Below are 26,945 nucleotides of genomic sequence, written 5' to 3'. Positions count from 1 at the left end.
TTTGTAATACCATTAATGTTTCACAAATGGAAATTTATTTCTGCCCTTGAATAATGATACATACTTTAAGCTTGTATTACCTGCAAAAAGGCTTTTGGATCCTCCAGCTACTTGTACAACATTCAAGGCAGATAGGGTTTCAGAAAATGAAGGAACCTTTATCTAGGGTAGACAGGAAACAGAAATCATTCTAACATATTTTGCAGCTGTATACATTATAGAAAAGAGCTACTCTGAAGTGATAAAACTCTTAAACTGACAGTTATCTCTTTTACTATATATGAAAACTCTTCATATTATTTGAACACTTTGCAAATACCCATTAACACAAATCACACAAAAGACAGGAACCAAGAAAGGGCACATAATACAGAAACCAGGATAAGTATAAACCCTGAGGGAAAATGAAATGGGATAAAAACGATCTTTTTCTTTTTAGTATAGTTAGTTTCTTGAGAAAAAACTTAGTTCTGAAGAAAAGCATAACAGTAAAATGAACCTAACTGAAAGTGTTAACCAACACACTTTAAATCAGCATACAGAAACAAAAGTATGTTTTTTAGGAACAAAACGCTTTAGCAATCAGGATTCAATTCAAGAGGGAAAAGAAAAAACCCACATGAAACCTATTTTCCTCATTACTACAGAATAGTTTTTAATCAAGCTGATTTTATATATGTATAAAAAAGTGTTTTAAATCAACACACATTAAAACCTGGCTTATTCTTTTATAAGAGAGGCAAATATTCAGTTATTTTTAAGCAGCTGAAACATTTACAATAGATTATTTCACTGCAGTATATGAGAAAAAAAGTCTGTCGGACATTTGTAAACTAGCATTCAAAATTACTATCTTAATTATCAACTTATGTAAATTTTAATACTAATACTTGCTAAGACCTCAAAGATAAATTGTTTAAGTTCATATTAGCATGATTTTTCCACCTAAAGAAGCTTAATATTCATAGATTTAGTTCATATTTATACATGTATTTTATTTTTTTCTTCCCTCACATCTTCAATTTAACTGTCTTATAGTTCTCCTCTTTCCTACATTGAGACAAACACTTCAGTCAAAGAAAGTCAAACTCTGTCTTCAGTATGACTGGAGCACTTCAGAACTTAAGCCCTCACCTTATGGATCAATAGAAGATAAAGAACGTAGTAGTTTTACCTTTTTCCTCTTAAAAAGCACTCCAACCGACAACAATCTACATTATTTACAGCATAAATTAACAATTTTAGCATCCCTCCCACCTTGCGTCATACCAGAAATTATGCATGAGCAGTTGCATACTGGCCTGAAATTTCTCTCAAAACACAGTGAAATGTAATGAAAATGAGAAGATATTAATTTAAATTCTCTTTTTTGATTACTGAACTAGCTTCATTTACATGTAATATAAAAGTTCACTCCTACCTGCATTATACACATACAGAAAAACTCTGTAATTGCAATTAAATTTGAGTTGTGTAAGGCTTGCACATTTTATCTTCAGATGTCTATGTTTTATACTAAAGATATTTAAACCACAAACAACATACCTTGGAACCTTTTAGTCCTCCCAACTGATCTTTGTCATTCAGTCCCCAGACAAAAACTTTGGTTCTTATGGTAGCTGCTGATTCCAGCCCAGCTGCCTTCTTTCTAACAAGACTAAGTATATTTGGGGGAAAAAAGTCAGTTTAGCAACCTATATATTATAGCACAACCATATTTTTAATTCAACTACTTATTTTACATTTCTGAATGGTTTCAATATCCAAATGAAATCATCACAATTGAGTGGTATCAATGAAAAATAAAAATGTAAAACTAAACAAAATAAAAAATAGAATCTTATTTAAAAAATAAAAAATAGAATTGTTTTCAGTTTCAGGAATCAAAACGAACTGTACAAAATGCTACCAGCTTACCAGTGTGGTAATTTTCAAGAATTTATCAAAAATGACCTTCCTACAGTTCTGACAAATATATTTCTCTTTTCATTCAATCTAATTAAGTTGCACTCCTCATGATTCATCTTCTGAAAGGAATATATAGAAAGTCTCTTTGCCAACTTTTTTCCATCTGCAGTTACCTACCTCCCAGTGTTAGCTTTGTCATCATCCTCTTCCTCATTATCAGAAGCAAGGAAGGGGACAGCTGCCAAATCCTCATCCTCTGCACGTATACGTCCCAGTATGCTGAGGCCGTGTATTTTGCAATCAATTCCAGAGCTTCTGCACTGCTTGATTGCAATCTCAATATACCTGTGATACTAAGAAGAAAGAACTAGATCGCCATCTTTTGGTTCCTCTGCATGTTCACAATAGACAGGAAAGATCTTGAACTTTCGCTTGACTTTGTCACCATAACAAAATTAATCTGCAAATTCAAATATTTTGCTTTTCAGAACTGTATACTCTAGGATACACATTTGGCCTCACAAGTTTGAGAATTATTTTACTTTAAATATCCTGAATATTCAGTACACATTCCTTCTTGCTCTTACTGAAAACATGCAAAACTACTATCTGAAACAAGCTTTACCAACCACTAAAATAAACTCCAGATTTAAGCTTGCTGGAACATCACCTTGGCTCCAAGGTATCATGAATTACATCAGAAACAAAAACTAAAATATATTGACTGCTAAAGCTATTATAGAGTTGCATGATATCACAATAGTGCTTTTGATCCATCTCTTGCAACAAAATAATTTTGACTTTGCATACAAGAATAATTCTCCATACACAAACTTCACTTACTTCTGTACAGTCACTGAGAAGAGGCACTGTGGTGTCTGTAGGATTTATGTTGATTGTCTTTAGCTCTATAAGGTTATTCAAGGAACTGCCTCCTAGAAAATAAAGCATTGAAAGAAAGACATAGTAAAACACAGAGTTTGTGTCATGAACAGATGCTACACATATTGAATAGATTAACAGATATTAAAATGAAACTAAATAAATACAAACTGATGGACATTAATAAAAACAAAAAATATTTTCCAAGCTTCTCAGAGAACATTCTCATACCTGAAACTACAACTAAAGAGGGCATGTAGCTGCTGTCTGCAGGATCCACTACCATCTTTAGTCTGTGAACAAGAACATCTGGAAAAATCTCCAAGCGAATCCAGTGCTAGTGAAAGAAACAATTTCATTTTCAGATAGTGTTCTTAGGACCATTTATGATTAATAAGAGTACACATACTGTTTTTCAAAAACGAACAAAAAGCATTCTTGAGTAGCATAAAAAACATCTACAAGGGTGGAATCCGGCCAGTCTAATTCTCAGTACAAAAGAAACATAAGCAGCAAGTAATTGATTTCATTCAAGAGCAACACTACTGAGAAAGCACACTGCCCTCAGTGGTCAAAAAAGACAGAACACAATGTCAAATCTCTGATTGGTTGGTGAGCACCCACAACCTGAAGGAAGGATGCTTGGGGATATTTCAGCACATCCTCTTAGAGAGCACCAAAGCACACTGGAGAGAAGTCTAGTTACAAATCCCAGCACCTACACTGGCCACCAAGCAGTGCTGTGGGCCAATAACAACAGATTAATAAAGGAGGGCAAGAGAGAAGTAGTTCAGAAACAGTTTTCCTTAACACGAACAAAGTCACTTGAGCAAAACATAATCAATGATTGCTAAGAATTGTCATCAATTACTATACTGAAAAGGCTGTTGTAGGCTATGGCCAACTACAGAATAAAATAAAATAATTACCCCGTGTTCCAAAAAAAATCATAAATGTTCCTTACAATTTCCAAGAAATAATGATGCACAGATTAAAAAATGGACACATTTATTATGAAGAAACACAGAGCTGCTTCAGATGTCTGTTTTTACTACTTACTCTCTTTCTTGAAGTAACAAACATGTTAGCAATGTGAGCTAAGTAGTTATACCTATGAAAAGAAAGTAAGCCAAAATAAACCTGTTACAACTTCAGGTTACCTTTCCTTGTGAGCCAGAAGACTGCCAGCACTGCTCACTGCCATCTATAAGACGTGAAGCCTGATTCACAGAAGAAGAGACGTTCAGGTTCTTCACTATTCTTGACCAATCATCCAGTAACATTCCCCTCTGGCTACTATGCCGTCTCTTCAGCTGTTTTCCAGAACGCCCACAAAACACTGGAGACTGACCTGCATTGTTAAATGAAACAAAATTGGTTTTATTAAACCCATAAGCAATGTGAAAGGAAATAGAAGAAATCAAAGACTCCAGACACATAGTCTCAAGGTAGAAAATGTAAGAATGCCAGCAGAACTTGAAATTGATTCCTTTTTAAAACAAGTTGCAAGTACTTCATCTGAATACACATTTTCATGCCTGTCATCTGTGGTGTCACATTTTTTGTTCTTATGACCGATTTGTAAACCAAGCATGATTCAGTAAATAAAATAAGTATTGCAAAATTACAGAAAATTAGTATCTTTAGACATTACCAAGAGCCATTACTAAAATCATAAAGAATAATTCCTAAAATATTCCTTCATTTTGAAATGTAAATCAAAATTTATGGCCATGCATACATGCAGTTCAAAAAACAGCCCCACAATGTATGAATCCTGTACACTAGTAGAAAATATGAAAACTGTAAAGCCAACCCTCAACAGAAATCCCCTATAGGACAGCAGACATAGCTATCTTAAGTCATTCAAATTCTGAAGCTTCCTAAGGAATGAGGAAGGTTAGAGAGCCCTATTTTTCTTCCCTGCAAAAATTTACTTCTATGTCCCTTCACTGATGTTCATAAGCTTCTAGTAAGTCTGACAAAAATAACAGTGCAACTTCTCCCCCCTTTACACAGTGCAACAAATAGGAAAATAAATACACAGTATAATATCTGTACAGTCATATTAAGTAATTTCTTAATAGGATGGCCTTTCTATTTCTATTTCTTTCAAACCATCACACAAATGCAATGCATGTTCAAAATTTTTAGTAGGGTGTTGGTTTCGTTCCTTTTCCAAACTAATTTGAATGGTGAGCATAACCTTGCAAGTGCTGGGTATTACACTGAATTATAGATAGGTGGAAAGAAAAGAAACAAAATCTTGTTTCAGGTATTGATAACAATGGAAAACCCAAAGATTCGGGAGTTAGAATGGCTGAACTGTTCTTGTCTTGCAAGGAAAAGATTCTGACAGATCTCTCAAAAGGTTTCCCTTTATGTCATACCATTCTGGAGTCTCCACACCATGGAGGAACTAAGGCAACAGCCACCACAAGCTAAGCAAAACTGTTACATAGTCTAAGAATGAATCTTAGGTATTTCAGAGTTCTACTGGTTGTCCTGAGGATTCATTCACACATGTTTAAACTGAAAAGGCTGATTGTACTATTTTTCTCTTCAATTCTGCCATGTATCCATATATTTTTTTAACTTATGTAACACTACAAAGAACACTTAAGGGTTGACATTTTGGTACACATGCAATGATTAACACCACTATGATGTGTTAAAAACATTCTGTTGTCTAAAGGATGAATCCGAACACTTTCTTTATGATAAGAAGCTGTAATTCAAAACTGCCATTTTTAAACATATTCATTGTATTTTGAATATATCTATGAAACACTTGGATTCTGAAACTCACCTGGTTCATTTATTCTGCCAAAAGTATGTCGGGTGTTATGTTTCCTGGTTTTAAAACAGGTTTCGCAAAAGTCAAAATCATCACAGTTTCTGCATTTGAATCTAGGCCCATTGATAGGAAACATCTGACAGCCATCACACCTGAATTCACGAAAGAACAAAAAGTTTATATACTTTGAGCAGTTCTCATTGTAGAAGTTAATTGTACCATCAGTCAAGATAACAGATTCAAGACAGTAAGGCCAAAGGATAACCTATACAGACTAATTCATCACTCACGTGACTCCAGGATGAATGCTGGGCACCAGTTCCATTTCTGACAGTAAACCAGTCCAGTGAGACTGCTGAGGAAAGTCCACAATGACATCTTTTCCATTGGCACTAAAAGCTGTTGCAAAAAAATATAGAAAATACTGTGTGTTACAAATCACTGTGAAATCAAACAGAAAGCGTCCAGCACCATAGTCGAGAGATTAATAAAAAAGTTACTCTCATAAGGAGTTTTTTATTTTAATAGAGCTATATATTGACATAATCAGACACCCTGAGTAAAGTCACAGAGAAAGAAAAGAGGCAAGAAAAATCTTTTTATATTTTATATGTATTTATATACAAAAATTAAAGTCTTTAGCTATATATAGTTACTTTATATATGTAATATATAGAGAATATATATTCAAACAGAATACAGAAAAATGTATTTATATTTCTTAACTGATTTCCAAGGGAAGAGAGTACTTCTAAGCACAAACAGAATGACCAAAATCTCTTACAAAATTACTGAGGCCCCATGGATAATTTCTGTCTCACTTACAGGCTGCCATTAGTGTACTGCACTTTCATACAAAGTCTTCAATTCACCTATACTTTTTCGATAATAATTACATTTGTGGCTCATCCAGACAAAATATAAATGAGAATCAGGAATGTGCAGGAAGCTGCAGATTCTTAAAGAGCTCAAAAAGAGCTCAAAAACGGGCATTCCCAGAGTATGCATCTCTGAATTTATCACAGACATCAAATATATTCTATTTTCTCATAATTAAGCGACATCCCACACAATATTACATGTCTAAAAAATTCTCTCCGTTAAACACTGCAGAAAGTCTCTATGGTTTCCAACTTCATTACCTATGACCCATTTTGCACATACATTACCTTTAACAACGCCCACACTTCGGTGAGTAACTGATCCCCATTTGTACTTCGGTGTAGTAACAGAGGTTTTCACTCGCACTTTGTCACCTATCTTGATATGAGAGGCAGAACTCTGTGGTGGGAAACCTAGCAGTTGCAAGAACAAATACATGATAAGTGTTCTTTCCACCCTCCAAAACTAATCTCCCTTTGTATACCAAGCCAGTTTTTTGACAAAAAGAAGTTAACTTTGAAACTTACCTAAAAGCTCAACATGGATATATCTGACCCAGTAAGTACCACCTTTTTGCTGCCAATCACACTGCACATTGAGGTCATGCAATCCATCTCGATCCAGTTTAATAACTTTGCCTACATCTCCTTCACAAACTTCCTCGTAGGTTCTGCAGCACCTAACCATCATCCCCACCTACAGAAAAAAAAAACAAAACGCCAGTGATGTTTGCAAAAGGAGGAATGAGTTTTCCCTACAGCTTTTATCTCCATGCTTACCTGAATATTCTCTCTCACATACACAGCATAATCATCATTACTCAGGAAATCAGCTCTTTTCTTGTATGTCTGGCTCTCTGTTACAACAGCACCACTTGACTGAAAAAAAAAAATCCAACACAACCTTGTATCAGTCACAAAATCTGTTTGCTTTCAATTCAAATATATAGCAGAAAATGAAAACAATCCAACAAAAAAAATATATATAATAACAAAGTGACATGCCAGAACAGGAAAAATCTTCCAAGTCAATCATCTACAGGGCTAACATTTGTGCTCTACTTTAAAGCTTAGTTTCCAGAACAACTTGCCAAAGAATATAGCTGCAGATTTTCAGAATGTGTGAAACAATCTATACATTGCTTGTGTGAGAACTGCCTAATAAAACTAGTGCAAAGAGGATTTGTGAGCAATCTACTTAGCCTCATATACATACACTCATATTCCATTCCTTAGGCTGTGTGTTTGCACAGGAAAAAAGAGAACAGCGGGTGAAAAGACATCTTGAAAGCTATTTGATCCATCATGAAAGCTATTTAATTGCCAATGTCTGAAAAATGATCTCATGAAGAAAAAGTACATTGTTTTACTGGTATCTTTTTGCCTTTCATTCATTAATTCTTTAGTCATGCACTGAACCAACAAGTTTCACTTTTTATTTCTCAGCCAAAGCCAATTAAAAAAATAAACAAAAGGAGTCTCTGACAAATATTACTCCATAGCACTGACCAGTTTACATAAAACTGAGTCCTATCAGAGATACATAAAGAAACATCTGCATTCCACTCCCCCCTTCTGATTCTCTTACATAAATATTTACAGATTATTCCTGAATTAGTTTACACTATTCCCCTAGAAACATATGGTTAACATGGTCTTGAAAGCCTGGAGAAGCACAACCTTTCTGAGCTCTGACGAAGTACAGAGACAAACATATTACAAAATTTGCAGTCAGTTAGCATGACTTAGCTTTTATGTACATGATACTTACCACAGGACAAGCAGCCTCAGCCTCTTCTACCTCCTCTGTTATTTCTTCATCTGAATATTCATCAGAGACAGTGTCAGCATCAGAGAGATCAGTAATCTGAACATCAGGGTGATCTAACAGCCAGCCAACGAGAGCTTCCACTCCTAACACACAAAACAAGCGCATTCTCACTAAGGGATTCTCTGGTATTCTTAGAATAGCACCCAAGTAGCTAACAGTTGCTCCAACTTACACAGCATTTTAATCTGCAAAATTTCATTCTCTCTATAATGTCACCTAAGCAAAATACCTGGCAACCCAGAAGCACTTCCAGAGGTTCCAGACAGAGATTTTAGCGCAAATTCAATGTTCTTCCTAGGAAATCCCATTTCCATAAGTTGTACTACAATGGGGAGAGGTGGAATTGGAGACTGTTTGCGTTTTTTCACTTTTGTGGGCCGGATATGCTGTACAGTGATGGGTGTTGTAGCCTCACTAGAGCTACAGTCTTCAAACACTGGAGTTGAAGGATGAGTAGACTCTACTGCCAGATACTGGCATACCGCCAAAGCAGCAGCCTAGATGAGAACAGATAAATCAGTCCATAAAACAAGCATATTCAGTACAGAATGTGTGTACATGACTGAAATTAACAGTTATTCAACAAAAGGGGTCATTGTCACTTTTTGTTTTTTAAAAACTATAGCTTAACAAGTTCTAAATGGAATGTGAATTAGAAAGGGTTATTTACTAAATCATTTATTAGCAGAAAACAAAGACTCTACCTCAAGCTCTTGTTTGTCAAATATTGCTTTCACAGGTGATGGTTGCGTAGCAGCTGTCAAAAGTTGTTGTAAAAGAATCATGGGAGGCTGAGGTCCTTCAGGAGACATATCTCCTATGTCAGGAGAGGCAACTGCTCCATCCTCTTGAAACAAAAATAATATTTTAACCAATAAGCATGAAGTACAAAAAGAAGGGGGGGGAAAGAAAAGGGGGAAGGGAGAAAGGCTATTTTTTGCTGATTAAAAACTTGATGACTGAAAATCAGAAATCTTCAACTACACTCAACATATATTCATTAGAGATACTATATGTTTATCATTATTATATGCTTCAAAATGCTCGAAGAATTAATATAAGCTAGAAGAACATGAACAGCACTACTGAAAGCTGGTAGAACCTACTTTACTTTCAAGTGTAGAATGAATGTACTTAGAGAATGAGTATCAATTAATTAAAACTAGAGTTCCTTAAAGTCCTCCCAAGGTTCTAATGAACATATTATACCTTGGGACTTGTTGAACTGGAAACCACAAAACATCAGAATTCTAAGGAATGGCAATATGAGAACTCATACTTCAAGCTTTGTAATTATAGAAGAGCTACAAATTCTGCTAACTCAAACGTTACAGTTCCAAAAACTTGACCCATTTACTCTTCAAAAGTTAAGCTGAAAATTTAAAGTGCTTTTGCGACAGACATGCTCAATTCATGTACTAGACTGAAGTCTTACACAGGCTTATGAATACAGCAGGCCAGGATGTGATCCCTCCCTACACTGGACAGCTCATTAATAACAGAACATCAGATGATCATGATCCAAGAGTACAGTCCAATATCAGAGAAAGCATAATTTGAGCTGTCCTTGATGAAGTACAAGGCTGCACAACAGTGATCTCCCTGTGGGCAGGAATGCCTTTGAGCATTACTTCTCAAGATGAAGAGAATCTTTCCAACTGTGTTTGTTTGTGAGTAAAACTTTGATTTATATTAGAATTTAGCAACTTAAGTAAGTGGCAGACAAATCACTGTGACTCTTATAAACATAATGGATTAATGGTATCAATCCATTTACAATAATAAATCAAATTGCTACCATATTTCTAGAACCATGCAATTGTTGAATATCTTCTGCAGCAGCTCTTAATAAACAAAGTTAAAGCACTTCTGGATTTTAACCTTTAATTTTTGATCTTAAGAGGGCAAACCTAACTTCAAGGCTCTAACTGCAATTAGCCAAGGTTATAGTAATATGTTCTAACTCCTAAACAGTGATGTGCTCAAGTTGTATTTCAGAATACCTGCAGGATTTAATGCACTCTCCTGAACAGCTGGCTGAGATAAGATCTGCCTTAATGTATCCTGGTGAGAGAGCAGAGCTCGGCCTGCTTTCAGTATGTACAGCTTTAATTGCTGGCATCTCAGTAGATCCAAATCCACTTGACCTACAAGAAACATTAAGCAGTCATTAGCACTATAAATATTCCACATTACAGAAGTAAGGCAATATTCATAAAACTTCAATGCAAAAAAAAATCAGTTCACATCTTCATTCTTTGTGAAAGCTTATGAAATGCTATCAAATATATGTTAGTTTGAACTGTACCTAAATAAGAAATCCGTACACATTCTATGACTTGTGATAAAAATACTACTCTCCTGTTTTTCACTCCTCAGACAGCCATGCAGCTCATATATGGTTGAGTAACAGTAGTGAAGATGTCATATATATACATATATACATATACATATATATATATATATATAACAGAACAAGCCCAGCCCTAAACCACATCTACATTTTCTCAAGTAAAAACAGTATTCCACTCATAATGAAGGACAACTCTTTTCTAGCTAAATTTGTGTTCTAAGTACATTAGGAGAATGAATATTATTCAATGTTGACTAGGAAACAAGATAAAATTCCAGAAAATCCTTTTTCTTACGTATACTTGCTGTTACCAGTACTTTCCCCAGGGAATATCAAGCCCTTTAAAACAACAGCAAAAATAACTGTACCTGAAAGACCTTGACTGGGAGACTTCATTCTGTGTTTCTCTATTTTACTTCCAGCCAGATTTACTAGCTGAGCCCAGATGGATAACATGGGTTCAGTAAAAGGCAGGTTGTTTACATTAAAAGCCACAACTGGGAGCTGGGCAGCAAGGAAAGAACCAGACAAAAACAAAAAATGGATAAGTATTTTACAAAATCAATCACAAGTTCAAATTTTTGTTAACTAAGGAAAAGGAAGAAGTAACATCCATCTTATTGTTCTTCCCCAGGAAGAACTGGAAAGATTTACATTCCCTACAAAACATCTAAGCTTGTACTGGAAACACAGCTAGAGCAAGGAGGAACTTCAGTCTCTGAGGTTGACTATACAAGCTGGTTGGGCATTCACTAAATCCATACTTATGAACTTGTGATTAAGATTCAAGTGAAAACACCTAAGAGTTTCTACACTAGTTAGAAAATAAGGACAAATAAATAAGCCTTTCTCACACAAGATCTATGTCAGGACTTGAAATTTTAGTTCAATTCAAGCACTCCACTTTAAATCCCTTTTCCTCAGCTCCCCAACAAATTAGCATTCAAAGCACTGCAGATCTTGAATGTCAAAATATTAACTCAACAAAGAATTAATATTTTCCTTCCATCATAACAGTGGCTTTAATTTCACAAAAACACACCCTTCCTTGTACTGAAGTCTCAATAAAATGAACTTACTGGTTTTAGTTGATTCAGAGGGCACACTCTACATGTTCGCATCTCATAGAACTGCACAGTGATTTTCCCTTTTGGAGTGATGCGCGTCACTGTGCCTTCTCCAAATTCATCGTGAACCACCTGACCACCCAGCCTCAAGCGACTGTCTATGCCACCAATCACAGCTAGCACCGCCATTAGGCCTCCCACCTCTGGATTCTCAGTGTCAGGAAAGTAGTCATCCAAAACAGCCTAGCAAAGAACAATAAAATTAACTGTAGGGAGAAAACAAATACTTTGATCTGCTTTAAAATAAAAAAGTTAATTATACACATTTCAATTTAAAAATTACAACACAAACACATACATTTAAAAAAATTTAAAAAATGGTTTCAAAATTAATCTTAATATTGTTTACATTTAATTTATCATTTCAAAATAAACATTGCTATAAAAATGAGCTTATTTTAAAACGTGGAAACTACCCCTTCTGACTGTTTTCCTGCAAAGATGTGGGTGATGGAGGTTAGCTGAGAGTTGATGTACTTGTTTATGAGTCCATTCCACTGGCTTAGCGAATGGAGTGTCCTCAGCAGTGCCACTATCTCTTCTGCTAAAGTACTACTGTGAGTTGCAGTTAGAGATGCTTGGGGTCTGGCCTTTCTCCTTCTCAGAGTGGATTCTGAAAAGAAAAAGCAATCAGACAACAGCTACCAGTTTAAAGCACACATTTTCCATATGTAAAATATGCCATTGGAGAAAAACTTCTATACCTCTGAGTAGTGGGATATCTGAAGAACAAGTACTAAGCAGGCTGCCTAAAAAACCAAACAGTTTTTCCACCAGAAATTTCATATCTCTTGACCTTTCGTTTTTATCCCAGGATGGAAGTACTGCTTTCAATAAATGCACTGCAAGAATCTAAAAAGAGAATAAAATTAGCGTCACTCTAGTCAGTTACCAAATTCTCATACATTAAGTATAGAAGAACTATATTTAACAAGCATATATTTAACAAACATAAGCATGTTTCCCATCTTGTTGCCTTTCTTTTCATTTTGTTTTTTTTTTTTAAAGACAAAGCAAGGTAATTTTGAAATGCACATTACCTGTCTTTGTAGTGAAGCAGCAGTGAAGGATTCATGCCCCTCTACAATTTTCATTAGCAAAGTTATCCACTGAGATGTACTTAGAGTGCTGCACATCTGAGGCATGAGTGCTATACTTCGAATGAAACCCAATGTGCACCAGCTCCTGTGCTGTTCTTTATAAACCAATTTATTTGGCAAGGAAGCTAAAAATAGAAAGATACATACGTAACTGTTAACATTTCCACCAACTATGTAATTCCGTATACACTAAAGGCTGGAGTTTGGCTTTGGTTTTTCATGGCTTTTTTTGACAAATTATAACCCAAAATATATAAAAGTGTTATTATAACTATTAACTTACATTTCAGAGCCTGTAACTAGCATCCTTAATCAAGAAATCAAAGCATTGCTCAGGTTGGAAAAGACCTTAAAGACCATAAAGTCCAACCACAACCTAACCATCCTACCCTAACAACCCTCTGATAAATCATGTCCCTGAGCAACACATCCAAACAGTTTTTAAACACATTCAGAGATGTTGCCTCAACCACCTCCCTGGGGAGCCTATTCCAGTGTTTAACTACCCTTTCTGTAAAGAAGCTGTTCCTGATATCCAACCTAAATTTACCCTGGTGCAACTTGAAGCCATTTCCCTTCATCCTGTCACCTGTCACCAGAGAGAAGAAACCAACACCGCTCTCACTAGAAGCACCTTTCAGGTATTGGAAGAGAGCAATAAAGGTTCCCTCTCAGCCTCTTTTTCCCCAGGCTAAACAGCCCCAGTTCCTTTGGTCTCTCCTCATAGGGCATATTCTCCAAGCCCTTCACAAGCCTTGCTGCCCCCTTCTTTGGACCTGCCCCAGAACCTCAATGTCCTTTCTGTACTGAGGATCCCAAAACTCAGTACTCAATGTGAGGTGAATATGCCTTCAGAAACAGTTAACACACCTTTAAATATTCCTTTAAAACAGTTCTCACTGTTAACTACTCAAAAAGAGTTAAAATTAAACAGTACTACTCTTGAAATTACAGAACTAGGAAACATGTACAATTTATCCAGTAACAATGTTCTCACAAAAAGAGAGAGACTGCTAGGAAATTCATTATCTCAGCATCTCATACATTTCTCCTGCTACTCCTGCTTATGCCCTAAGAAAACTTATTTGTCATGTCTGCTAACAACTGAATGTCCAAAACCACATTTTTTAGCCTTAAAAAATTAGAAACAAGCACAAGAAGTAGTTCATTAGGCGATAAAATGAAACAGAGATATGCTGAATCAGACTCTGTCTATATAATATACCTGATTTATCTATTGTACCACTTTCCACAAGCATACGGAGTAGACCACACAAAGTCCTTGTAGCATCACTTTGCATGACTTCAGCATGGACACCAGCAGAGAGACACAATGTCTGCAAGAGGTTCACAGTACTTGTCAACATCATGGATGTAGGGTGAAGATTCCTTTCAACTTGTTCTCCTTCTGAAGGAAGACAGAAAAGGCAAAAAAATACAGTAGTATCAAGTTACTGTATTTCCCAAATATAGACACATTTTCAAATGTGCATATAAATACAAATAAATATAAATAATGTGTGTATAAATAAATAAGATATGAGAAACTCAGGCAGAACATTCTTTTCTTAACCTGAAGAGCCCTTATTTCCAATTACAAGGGCAAATTATAAACCAGATAACTTGTGCAAATAATTCGAATATTTGCTCCAGCAGTAAACTGCTTTGAAGAAATTCAGACTGTGATGGGAAGAACAGACAAGACCTCTGAACAGACTGTTTTTCCTACCAGAATCATCCTCGGTGTCTGAATCCTCTGTTGTGGGCTGAGCTGCTGGTGGTGGCTCTGCTAGTTTGAGATCATATTTTCCCTCCTTCCCCATTCTGTAGGAATTTGTACTTCCAGTGTCCCACTGCACTCTAATCCAGCCATCTTCACCCAATTCTCCAATTACACGACCCAAACCTGGAGGGGGCCCATCCTGACAGAAAAGAACACTTCAGGTTATAAATTAACAATATTATTTCATAGTCAAAGTTCTATTGCACTTTTTTGCTGCTAACCTAAAGATTAGGTAGTAAAGGTTAAGTAAAATTTCAAAATTTGGTGTACAACAGGAAAACATTTCAGAGGCCTTTACGGAAATTATCCAGTGAACTGCAGCAATATTCATGATTTAATCTGCTTTACAATGTACAACGTAAGTTCCACACACTTAGTTCAAACTGGATATTACGTAGTAAGCATGTGGTCCTATTTCATTTCAAACCATGACTCAGAACTTCCTCACAACAACAACAAAAAAATTCATCTCCTCAAATGAAATTAAACAAATCATCTATTTCGTGTTAAGCCTCCAAAACTTTGAAATGTAAAAACATTTGGACACAAAATTTTAAAATATATGGACTTTACATTTTAACACACCCAAATCTGTATGAAAGAGGTTGTACCTGATCACCCCATTTCCAGTCAACCCCTCTCACCACTCTGGTACCAATTTTCATCATGGCTGCCAGCTCTGGTCCAGAAACAGGGAGCTGAACTGGTGTAGTTTCCTTTCTTGATTCTTCTAGGACTGTGGCAGAAGCTCCATGAGAAGATGCAATCATATCTTCTTCAATATTGTCAGAACTCGGTCCTTAAAAAAAAAACAAAAAAGAAGAAGAAAAAATAATTCAATTTTTTACATTGACCCTTGTCATTTACAAATAAAGGGATATAATGATTTTGAATGCAAGGGGCTCTAAATACATAATTCTGATGAACAGGTAATATTATTAGTCAGTAGGTAAGTAGTTTGTGTAACAGAAACTTTTTGGAAAGAACTTCATATGAAAAATCCAGTTAAGTACAGAAACAACTATTTCCTACTGTCCAAGAAAAACAGCTAAAGAAGCTCCTCAATCACATCCAAAAACACCACAAGCCAGCAGATCTAATGAAGGAAGCTTCCTGCTTGAATACACAGACTGAGAATAGGTAGAAGAGATGAAACTGAGTGTTTGCAGTTTTTAATATTTCTATAAAATCTACACTATCGCTCCAAAATTCTAGTTAATTCACACTTATATATCTGCTTTTTTGCAGCAGGGATAAAAGTGAATAGCTTCAAGTACTATCCTTAAGTAGTTTGGGTAGACAGACACGTAAATATGGTTACTTCCAAACACCAAGAAACCAGAATTTCTCATACCTATCAGCCGCAGAGTTGTTTGCGTCAGCGCTAGCATACCAGAGTTAAGAAGAAGACTCAAGGTATTAGCACCATGCTGCAGTGTCAACATGTTGAGCATGACCAGCAAGAAACGTGCTTGTGGAATAGTTCCCAGACTTGGTCCTGCTGGATTCTCATTGGTAATTGTTTGCAGAGGAACAGGTTGCACCCCTAATACACAAATAAGAAAGCCAGTTGACATTTGGAAGATACAGATAAATTCACTGGATTGGTGGCTTAAGGTATGTCTTGATTCCATGCTTGGCTTTAAGAACTTACAAGCTGAACTTCCATGGAACTTTTTGCAACAATTTAGATTTCAATGGTAAAATATCACTAATGAGTAATCAACTGCCTGTTGACAGAAAACAAGCAACATTCTCATAAATTTAGAAAAGCAAGTTGGGGTTCGGTGGAGGGCAGACCATACATAGACAGGAAGTCATAGTATTTCTCAGCAGAAAGCAAGGGAGTTAATTTTAGAGTTCTAATTACTGAGAACTTCAAAAAATGCAATTATGTTAGCTTCAAACAGTTTTATCCCCAGCCAACAATAACAACAAGAGATTCACCTAGCTCTTTAAATTTTGCAGTGGCATCCAGCAGGATGTTCCGGACGTTCTGAACAGCCCATGCATACAGTTTTCCAAAAGTTACTTCTAGGAGCATTCTGTTAAAAGGTGGTATCAGATCAACATCCTTCAAGCAGTCCGTAAGAGGTTCCCTTCACGTAAGAAAAACAACAACAAAGGAAGTTAACTATTCTTTCTCCTCACTGAATTGTGAAAGCAAAATTAAGCAAAACAAAATAAAAAGTTTTACCCTATATTGGCTCCTTCTGGAATAAGCCTCTGCCATCCACAGAACATAGCATATTGTACAGATGGAAGCAAAAAATTTTTTGCTGCCAATTTGAGAATAGTGTCTATTCCCTCCAGACGAACTTCTGCCCTTTCCAGCTGCAAAAGGGAAAAAGAAAAAATACTGTACTTCTGTAGATTGCTGATACAGTAACGCCCATTTTCATCCACTTTACCTGTTTTAATAAACATTTTCTCATTTTTTCTACATCTACTGGCTCTTCTTTAAGTGCAAACTCAACAATTGTGTTAAGGAGTGCAGACTGTGGATACAAGCCTTGGACACTTTGTTTCAGCCACTTGTACTTGTGGACACCTGTAACTGTACTCAAAAGCGGCTGCCACTTATCCTGTAAAATACAAAGGTAACAATTTTTAAATTACTGAACACAAGTTATTTCACATAAAATCATGTCCAAACTTAAAATACTAGGAGAAGAAAAAGAAATTCTTCAAGGCCAGTAAAAAAAAAACAAAACAAAAAAAAAAACACGAAAATGTTTCTAAATCATTATCTACCTTTTTAAAAATGCTACATAAAATTTCAAATTCATTACTTTTCAGAAAAGAGAAAGCAACTCATCACGGCTTTTACCACAGTATGACCAAGGTTGGCAAAAAACCTCTAAGATCATCTAGTCCAACCACTCACCTACCACCAATATCACCCACTAAGCCATGTCCCTAACTAGTACCTCTACCCTGTTCTCAAACACCTCCAGGGACAGTGACTCCACCAGGTCCCTGGGCAACAATGACACGAAGCTTTATCTGAACACTTTTGAACATATTCAATTTACATGTTCAAAATATCTGTTCAGTACCCAAGCTTATTGTTAAGAATTATTCCAAGTTTCCCTGAAACAATGCACCATATTTAGTTATATATCCCAAACATCATTATCAAAACATTAAATGTCAATTTATGGCAGACACAACTTCAGCTAAATTTTTTCCATCTTGTTATTCTCATTTATAGCATTGATCAAAAATCTGACATCCTACCTTGGGTGATTTGATTGGCAAGGGCCTTTTATCTATAGGTACAGGACTGTGAGGAACAACACAGGATTCTTCTAAGTCACTCTCTTCATTTCCAATTTTGGATTCTTCCACATCAGCAGATTCAGATTTTTTTGGCACTAACAATAAAAAAATTACCCCTTTTTACAATCTGACAGTATTTGCAGTATCACATTTTCAAGTTTACATGATCAACTAACAATACACAATGTGTAAGATCTTCCTGTGATAAACTAAAAGGGTACTCTAGGTGAATCCTCGTTCTAACTATTGTAAAATTAGATCTGGAAATAACTGCAGTAAGCTTATATCTAGAAAGACCAATTTGAAAGCACGTGTGTTTTTTCTTCACATTAATTGACTTCCAGCTGGACAGTTCTCTGACTACGTTGCTTTAATACAGCATGATTTTTAAATAAGTTTCTAGTTGAACTGTACTTAAACCAATTCAGAAGAACTGATAGTGATGGATCACTTTTAACACTTAAACTTTCTCTCCCCTACCTGATTTTCCTCTAAAAACTGACATGTAACCATTGATTTTGACAACATGAAAATGCAGCAGAAAGCAAGTCTCAAAAAGTACAGGCAAATTTGAAATGACCTTAATTTTTACTATTTCAAAGAAAATACAGTATTAACATTGCATCACCTCTTTTTTTTCTCTTTTCTCTAATTATTTTTTGAACTACTCTCCGCCATCTGGGCAAAGAACTCAGAAGTTTAAACTTAGACATTATGGAGAGATCATTGCACACTGCAGGACGTAGCTCATTGAATAAGAATCTTAAACGTTCAATGACAGGAGCACAAACTTCTTTGTAGGAACGTCCTTGTTCTTGATGGGTCTGTAAAAAAAATCATTGAAAGATTCAATTACCTTTTAATATAAAATTTTAAAATAGAGTAAGTAACTGCTTAAATAAAACCACTTAATGAAAAATAACCTAAAATTCAATAGATGAATGGCTTACCTTAATCAGTGAGCATTTTGCTTGGTAGACAACACGACACACATCCACTACAGATTTTGGTAAGGTTTTGTGTTTCACCTGGTCAACTCCAAGGGTACCAGGATGAACAAGAGACAATGCCACATGACCTTAATGGGAAAAGACAATTTCTGAATGTACATTTCCAAATTTATAATAGTATTTATGATAGAATTCAAACTGCTCCAAACAGTAGTCTGTTTTGACAGCTTTGACACAAGTCTACCTACCCAAATCTTCATGTTTCAAAAGACAACATAGTAACAAACGTCCTACTTCTTCCACAGGATGCTCAGGAGGGAAAATGATTGGTGTCGTTAAGTGACACTGTTTACAGTATCTCTCTATTTGACACAAGAAATCCTACAAAAACAAAGAAAAGCCACTTTTTAACTATGGTTTTAAGCATAATGAAAGGATCCAAAATATACCATCCAGCATTAAAATAATTTTCACAGCCTGAACTAACTTGTGAAAGTCAGAGATATCACACAATTTGCACTATTTAATAAACAGCAATTACAACCCAACACTGCAAAGAACACCCAGTATCTTTCTTTTTTCTTTTGAATACCACAGCATAAGAATACGTTTATGATTTTTAGTCCTTCTACTCAAAAAATCAGAAGAAAAAAATGGTACTGTTAGAATATTAAGTGGACTAAAGCAAATTTTACCCACTGCTTGTACTCAATCATTCCTTACACAGAAGAGTAATTCTGAAGTAAAAACTTCTATCATCTGCTATAACTTTCAGAGAATTTTCATCAGCTAGAATACTTCATGACACTGCTGTCAGCCTTCACCACCACTTTACTATCAAGGACTTACCTTCACCGTGTGATCCTGAATATTATTATCTGCAATAGCTTGGAGAAAGGGTTGCGAATGGTCACTCAGAGTTAATCGATGCGAATATAGTTTTGCTTTGTTTGGGGTTGTGTTCCCAGGTGAACTGCAGTGGTCTTCGTCCTTTTCCTCATTGTAACTATAATGAATCTGACTAGTTTGCAAGCCTCCAGAAAATATAGATGACTTCAACCATTCTAAAATTTAAAAAAAAAAAAAAAATGCAAATGTAAATTCTGATGAAAGCTTAACTATCAAGACTGAGCAAATCTTGGAAATGAAAGCACACACAGCTCAGTACAAAAGGTTTAACACCACTCCTATTCGCTGAACCTTTTTCAGACTAAAATAGGATTCTATAACTAAGAAACAATCAAGTAGCAAAGCTGCCATCACATCACATGTTTAGAGATAATATGTATGGCCTTAACTATTTTTCTGTGGTTAATATAGAAGTATACGTTCTAGTCACTAAAATTAAGGTATTCAACATAATATAATCCAACGCCAGATGCTTCAGGCACTCTATAGTGAGTGAGCTTGACTACACAGATAGCAGTTATGCAGCTTTCCCTTTTAACATTCTCTGTCTTTTGCATATTACTAAATGCTTGATGCTTAATTTTTCAAAATCATCATGTAATTCTTATTTATATCTTGCTAAATGCTTGGACCGTGATGAGTGCAGCGGTAATTAATGCTAAGAATAAAGAGCTTTAATTTTGCTATTCTCTGAAGAACTCAATACAATCTGTTAATTTGGCTTTACTTTTTTGCATGCTTTGACAATCAAAATAATGTTTTGCTTACTTGCGCATTCAACTTCCAGAGGAGAAAGTGGTGTACTCATTGCTAGGTAAGATGCATGCAGTCCAAGGAGAAGACCCAAATTTCTTTCTGTGTCTATTAAAGGTGATGATAAAGTACTGAGATCTGGTGTTGAAATCACTTCCTGGTCAGGCTGGTCAAAACAAAGATGAGATGAAAGCTAGTAAACAGTTCCAACAAGAATACTGAAAGCAAAGTAATACTTCGGGAACTGTACATCTATTATAACATTTTTACCTCCATATACTGGCCAACACAGAAGGCATGCATTGATTCTCGTGTGTCTTCAAACTGCAAAGCAGCTTCCAAAGCGACAACCGGGTCCTCACCTGCAAACTGAGCTAATGAGAGAACGAAGCAGTGAGTACAGTATCTAAAAGTCTGCTTATGCCATCTAGTTTTGAAGCAGAAGTTACTTGTGCCTTGAATTCAGATGCTGATTCTCACCAAGTATACTATTGCCAGTTAAAGACTGGGTTTGAAAGTCCTTTATATCATATACTTTCCCATCAATCACTGTCCAAAATCCTCCATCTTTGTTGTGGTTCTCTAGATCAGCTTTACGTATAAGTGTTACCTCCTCATTATTTCTGCAACTCTGGCCAGTAAAAAATGAACCTATGGGTACAAAACAGAACAGAGAATTTATCAACAGAAACACAGAAAAGCTTTTCTGGGCATCTTTTTAATAGTCATTTAATCCCAAACTCTTCTACTCAAAGGTTGCCTGTCTTCTGACATGCCCTAAAGTCAAAATAACTATTAACATATTCCTGTATGCATAGTTTGTGATTAAACTGTGTCTATGCTCTGTTTTATGCAGCAATGATCAATGTCATACTGAGATAGATCAGGCATTGCACAGCTACACAGCTGTTTTTGTTTGGAGGCAGAACAGTAAAACCACTGTTCTGGAAAACCAGTGCTCTATTTAATTTTTCTGAGAATTACTTCAGTTTAGTACATGCTTTCCTGTAAGATGTTGTATGCACATTTAGTTTCAGTTTAAATCCACATTTTTAAAATAAAAAGGCAAAGTTACATACACATGTTAGAAGTCTTTAAATCTATTTATCAGCAAACTCTATTTCAAGCTACAGGTTATTTCAACCAGACAAGAAATGTCACAAGTGAAGAGCTCAGTGAGAGATGCACATTTTCACACAGTCTACATCACAAAACAGTGATAGGATTAGTAACAAAAAGCACAGAAGTACTACTTGTGTTCAAATTTTAATGCTCAAAATACTAAAATGAAATGGGATGTCATAAATTACACAAAATGCTAAATGCTGTGATATACTTTTCTGATAAGCTGCATTTAACCTGCCTTGAATATATTTTAATAGTTTAGTAGCAGAAAGATTGCCAAATGAATTGGTTAATAAAACCTAATACTGTAAGCAGAATTGCCCTCCCAAGAGTTGTTTGTGAACAGTCACCAGTTCACATAGCTACTTAAAGAAAACAGAAATAAATAGTCCAGATAGTATTTGTACATACCCATTATTCCTGGCCATGCTAAATCCTCATTGTCATCTCTTTCCTTCCCAGGGGCTAAATGGTTAAATCTGTCTAGATGTTCTAGCAAACCAGCCAACAGAGGGATAGCACCAGCTTCCTGCATTAATCCAGCATTTTTACTGAGGAGTAGCACTATAGATACTACCAATTCAGGAAGAAGGATGCCTAAAGCATGGAAAACACAGCCAGTATTCAGATTTATTTAAAGACTTGGATTTGTAGCATCATGCAAGTAAATCACCAGGCAACACATTCTACTTTCCATTACTGCTTTAGTACAATGGTCTTTTTTCCCCCCCCATTAAATTTGCTCTCCTTCTCTCTTACCAATTTAAATATTAATTAGACTCCTTTTTCTAAATTTTTTATTTATTTTTAACATTTTTAACACTTTCAAGAACATTTACAACATCATGTTATTGTCTTATCAGAGGGAAGGGGGAACAGCTAATAACAACTCACCTGTTAAATCGCCATCTACAACATAAGATACTTCTGCAAAATGCCTATGACTAGTAGAAGCAATGCTGGTTGCCACAGGAAGAATATCACTGATGTGTGTGCACAAAAGAGCAGTGTATTTCTTCAGTAAAGAGCCAACGCCTAATTGGTCAGGACCTGTATAAAGAGTAGGAAAATAACAGAAAACCACCAGAGTCATGTTTAAGAAAGACTTCAAATACTGTCACGCTCTTCTGAAACGCAATCCCTCTTTGAAGGTAACTTACTGTATGTATTAGGGACCTGCCCAACACAATCTCCTGGATAAAGTTTACTAACAAGTAGACGCTGAAAACGGAGCAGCAGGTCCAGAGAAGCAGATCTCTCTTTGCTAAAATGTTCGTGGTCCATGCAGGAAGAAATGCGACGAGCAACATCTTTCAGTTTGGCTATCGTCTGTGATGCGATGTTCCTGATTGGTACACAAGTGTTTTAAAGTACTTAAGAGTTGACAGGAATGACAGGCTATAGAAATCTAGGTTAAACTTTTGCTGGAATTTCTCACGAACATACAAGAAACATAATTTTTTTTTTGTTTTTCTTTTTGTAGAATGGTGTCTCTTTGTTTGCATTACAGTACCCAAAAACTTAGGGGTTTTTTTGTGAATGTATTTAAAATACATCAATCTTTGTCATTAGGCACTACAAAAACATGTCTGCACTGACACAATTGAGTTCAGAAGAGTCTCAGTACTGACTAATTACATGGCTACCATCACACTTAAATTAATAAGTACTCTACTATACGTTAAATTCTCAGCATCCTAAAGGTCACAAATTCAATAATACTTTCTCACTGTCAAGAACTTAGAACTCTGATTTCTTCCTCATCTAAAGCCCCAGCTGGATTCCTTGATGCAAAACATTCAGTTCTGAATACATCCATGCAGATCTTTCTATTCTTAAGAGGGACAGTAGTCTGTCTTTCTAAAAATCAGGTAATTAATTGTAGTACTGTATCACAGAATCACAGAATGACCCGGTTTGAACAGACCTCAAGGATCATGAAGCTCCAACCCCCCTGCCTGGCAGGGCCACCAAACTTCCATGTTTACTAGATCAGGTTGCCAAGGGCCCCATCCAACCTGGCCTTGAACACCTCTGTACTTCTTTCCTAAATAGAATGGCACAGGTACATGCAAGCTAGGAGGATGTTCAATACCTTGAATTCTATGGCACTAAAATTCTAGCAGAAGACTGCTCACTAGTTGTCCTTAAGTTGACTAGCTTATAAAATGTCTCTCTAAACAGATCTTCTATACAAAAATAAAATAAATTCGAAGAAATTACCTAAGTAACTGCTGAATTAACTGAACTAATGGTAAACTTTGCTTTCCTGCAGATTCATAGATTCCAGTATTAATAAGGTCTTTGTCCAATGGAGTTCTACTCCTATGAAGCGTAGATGCATTTGCTTCTTGTTCATCAATTTCTTTTTCCTTTTGTGCCTCTTTTTTAGCTTCTATATCCTAAAAATGTAAAACAAGTTGAAGAAAATGCAAAAAATGCAATTATGATTATGAAACATTTTACTAAAGTAAAGTCTCTTCATAAGTATTCACGAAAATAAGATAATATTGCTTCTACCTATGCCAGAAATGAAACAGTTCTTACCAGACGAACGTATACGTTTTTTCCATACAGATTATGCAGGATAGGATTTTTGGTTTGTTTTTGTTAAATGATCATAACATAAAAAGAAAAAGCAGAAGGGGAAACAAGGCTAGGCAAAGTCAGAATTCTGCTTACACCAAACCAAGTTAACAATTTATTTCTGTTCTGTGAATGTTTTGATGTGACAGCACCTGTTGTGCAGTTTAAAAATGAAAGCGTGTTCACTCTCTATTTATAAACATAACAAATCCATTCCACTGCAGAACCTGGATTAGATCTGTTACTGAAATATAGACATACAGAATTCTGTGGAGACTAATTTACCCAAGTTTCTATGAATCAAAATCAGCCCATGCAGTGCTGTATGCTACCACCTTAGATCACTTTCAGCTTAAATTTAAAGATAGCTCAGGCCTCTCTGACCATCATGTACACATGTCCTAGTAGACATGGCTAAGAATTAAAAAGTTTTGCATGTCTTTAAATGTTAAAAAAAAAAATTAAAAAAAAAATCCTAATGCTAGTACTAATTGCTAATACTAATGCATAAAGCAAATCTTAATACAGAAGAAATATGTGCGTTAAAACCCTCCTCATTTACCAACAGTGGAGAGGAAACAAAAAAGGGAATACATTAGGATATATTAGCACGCTTTCACAGGTACACATAAATACAGCAAACTAAAGCAGTCTGTAAATAGGATGTCCCACCTCTAACAGCATACTGGAGAAGGCAATATATGCAAAATATTTCTTTCATCTACTGTATAACTACTAGTCACAGTGTGTTGAACGCTTGAACCAGTTAACTGAGCCTGCAGAAATTTGCAATGTTGCAAATAATTCATCTTGAATTCTTAGGTAATACTGATGATGTTTCTGCTGGAAAAGTATGGTTGGAATCAAGAAAGCAAAGAACTCAAGAAATCCACAGGAAGTTCTAAAGCACCTAGTGAAATTATGCCTCTCTCACAAAGCTTTATGAAAATATTTCTTACAGTTGCTAAACTCATCACTCCAGGCAACAATAAGAAACACCCTTCTAAAAAGGAGAACATGATTCATATCTTCAAACAAACACTGGCTCACATTTCAAGTCTCAGGTCAAGAGAGGATAATTCCACTCAATATATCTTCTTACTCTATTTATACATAACTGTCAAGCTGCTGAAGCATACCTGTATTTCTGCAGTAATGGCAGCATTTAGTGCAGACTCTAAGCCTCCATCAGCCATCAAGCTGCCCACCAAGAGGTCGATCATAAATCTACGGCCTGGACTTACATTCATTTCATTCCCTGAAACTAAGAACGGAAAAAAAACTATTAATGACCTAGAAAGGTAAGCACCAAAGAGGCTTTCATCTTAAGACCAACCTGCACTGGGTAGTAGTGCCGAGAGAGCCCGAGCTCGCTCTTCTGCTGTTGGCAGTAACACGGACCATCCACTCTGCAGCACTGCTTGAGCGGCGGATTGCACAGTGTTAAGAACACCAGCATTGCTTGCTAGTGTTACCACTGTCTGTTTAAGGCTATTGAGCAATATACCGCCCAAACCTAAGCCAAGACATTCTGGATCCACCTGGTGACTAATGGCAGCATGAAGCTGAAAAAAGAGAAAAAAGGAAGAAAAATAAGGGCAAATTTTAACAAGGAAGAGACACGGAATTGAAAAAACAAGTCAATCCTAGAGCCAGTGAGTAAGCTCACTGACCTAGATATAATACATTTCATTTGCAATTCTGTAAAATTTCATGGGGAAATGCTGGCTTGCATAAACTTGTACTAAATTTGAATGAATACCCAGAGACTATGAATTATACCCCTAAAATTCCAAACCTTAATAACCTATAGAGTAATGTAAGTATTTTCTCCATTGCTAAATTACACCAGAAAATGTAGCTCATCTTCAGCAAGTGTAGGTGTCTTCTAAAGAGGACGCACGCTTTTGGAAATGCTATTTAAAACTATTAGAAACGCTCAAAGTCCCAAAGAGCATATAAAAGCTAAGCCTTTTACATTTTATTTTTTATAGTTCATATTTAGTAAGATCAAAACACTGTGAAGTGAAGAAATGCTTTCTGGGGAAAAGGAGGTGACAGAGATATTTCTGATCTGTAAAGTAAGGAAAGTCACCGTTAAAAGAACCATTAGCTGCAAAAAATCAGGGAGAAGAAAGTGATATTGTATTTATTTCATTTTCTAATCAATAAAAACATTTTAAAGCACATTAAATCTGCTATCTCCATTAAATTTACTGTAATATTTATTTCACTGACTGCTCAGTGTGTAAGAAGCTGAAGGTACCTGAAGCCTTAGAAGGTTTAATGTCGCCACAGCCATACACTCCTTTTCCTGAGGCGGAGGCCAGTCAGAAGAACCATCCATTCCCTCTGTCACTTGCCTCAGTAAAAGATCTAGCTGCTCAAATGTCATGGGGCAAACATCCACCACAAAAGGAACCCGCAAGCCTATTGACCATTCTGAACACGATGACCAAGCAAAACTCTACAAATTGAAAAAAATGCAAAATTCAACTGCTATTTCCTCAAAAATAAGAACATTGATTAAAGATAGATAATAGTTTCATACTACTGCTTTTGGATGGTAATAGAAGATGATGAAATTACATTAGCATGTCTGATAAAGAGAATCCCCTGCCTGCATTTCTATATATACACACAAAACCTTACTAATCCCATTATTATCACATTTTCCA

The 26,945-nt window shown here is 35.8% G+C and overlaps 1 protein-coding gene across 5 annotated transcripts in view; it reads right to left on the bottom strand.

Moving 5' to 3' along the window:
- The window catches only part of HERC2 (HECT and RLD domain containing E3 ubiquitin protein ligase 2), a 95,716-nt gene that overhangs the window by 35,019 nt on the left and 33,752 nt on the right, over window positions 1–26,945 (bottom strand). For all 5 annotated transcript variants that reach the window (XM_015851096.1, XM_015851125.1, XM_015851117.1 and 2 more), the window contains exons 17-58: window positions 26,534–26,734; window positions 25,604–25,832; window positions 25,407–25,531; window positions 23,905–24,083; window positions 22,842–23,026; window positions 22,576–22,731; window positions 22,093–22,278; window positions 21,037–21,207; window positions 20,827–20,930; window positions 20,572–20,722; window positions 19,744–19,958; window positions 19,143–19,275; window positions 18,895–19,022; window positions 18,573–18,768; window positions 17,903–18,039; window positions 17,074–17,247; window positions 16,860–16,996; window positions 16,610–16,761; window positions 16,017–16,208; window positions 15,274–15,461; window positions 14,609–14,801; window positions 14,105–14,287; window positions 12,820–13,004; window positions 12,484–12,631; window positions 12,196–12,392; window positions 11,732–11,962; window positions 11,021–11,156; window positions 10,303–10,446; window positions 9,004–9,146; window positions 8,529–8,796; window positions 8,240–8,382; window positions 7,249–7,347; window positions 6,997–7,165; window positions 6,757–6,882; window positions 5,878–5,986; window positions 5,600–5,739; window positions 3,951–4,141; window positions 3,022–3,127; window positions 2,752–2,843; window positions 2,086–2,261; window positions 1,546–1,657; window positions 81–162 (exon numbers count right to left, since the gene is read on the bottom strand). In XM_015851096.1, coding sequence (XP_015706582.1) covers window positions 81–162; window positions 1,546–1,657; window positions 2,086–2,261; window positions 2,752–2,843; window positions 3,022–3,127; window positions 3,951–4,141; window positions 5,600–5,739; window positions 5,878–5,986; window positions 6,757–6,882; window positions 6,997–7,165; window positions 7,249–7,347; window positions 8,240–8,382; window positions 8,529–8,796; window positions 9,004–9,146; window positions 10,303–10,446; window positions 11,021–11,156; window positions 11,732–11,962; window positions 12,196–12,392; window positions 12,484–12,631; window positions 12,820–13,004; window positions 14,105–14,287; window positions 14,609–14,801; window positions 15,274–15,461; window positions 16,017–16,208; window positions 16,610–16,761; window positions 16,860–16,996; window positions 17,074–17,247; window positions 17,903–18,039; window positions 18,573–18,768; window positions 18,895–19,022; window positions 19,143–19,275; window positions 19,744–19,958; window positions 20,572–20,722; window positions 20,827–20,930; window positions 21,037–21,207; window positions 22,093–22,278; window positions 22,576–22,731; window positions 22,842–23,026; window positions 23,905–24,083; window positions 25,407–25,531; window positions 25,604–25,832; window positions 26,534–26,734 — 6,712 coding nt within the window. The remainder of the gene's footprint in view (window positions 1–80; window positions 163–1,545; window positions 1,658–2,085; window positions 2,262–2,751; window positions 2,844–3,021; window positions 3,128–3,950; window positions 4,142–5,599; window positions 5,740–5,877; window positions 5,987–6,756; window positions 6,883–6,996; window positions 7,166–7,248; window positions 7,348–8,239; window positions 8,383–8,528; window positions 8,797–9,003; window positions 9,147–10,302; window positions 10,447–11,020; window positions 11,157–11,731; window positions 11,963–12,195; window positions 12,393–12,483; window positions 12,632–12,819; window positions 13,005–14,104; window positions 14,288–14,608; window positions 14,802–15,273; window positions 15,462–16,016; window positions 16,209–16,609; window positions 16,762–16,859; window positions 16,997–17,073; window positions 17,248–17,902; window positions 18,040–18,572; window positions 18,769–18,894; window positions 19,023–19,142; window positions 19,276–19,743; window positions 19,959–20,571; window positions 20,723–20,826; window positions 20,931–21,036; window positions 21,208–22,092; window positions 22,279–22,575; window positions 22,732–22,841; window positions 23,027–23,904; window positions 24,084–25,406; window positions 25,532–25,603; window positions 25,833–26,533; window positions 26,735–26,945) is intronic.

Source organism: Coturnix japonica, chromosome 1 (assembly GCF_001577835.2).
Source record: "Coturnix japonica isolate 7356 chromosome 1, Coturnix japonica 2.1, whole genome shotgun sequence".
NCBI lineage: Eukaryota > Metazoa > Chordata > Aves > Galliformes > Phasianidae > Coturnix > Coturnix japonica.
This window is presented reverse-complemented; position numbering and strand designations above follow the sequence as displayed.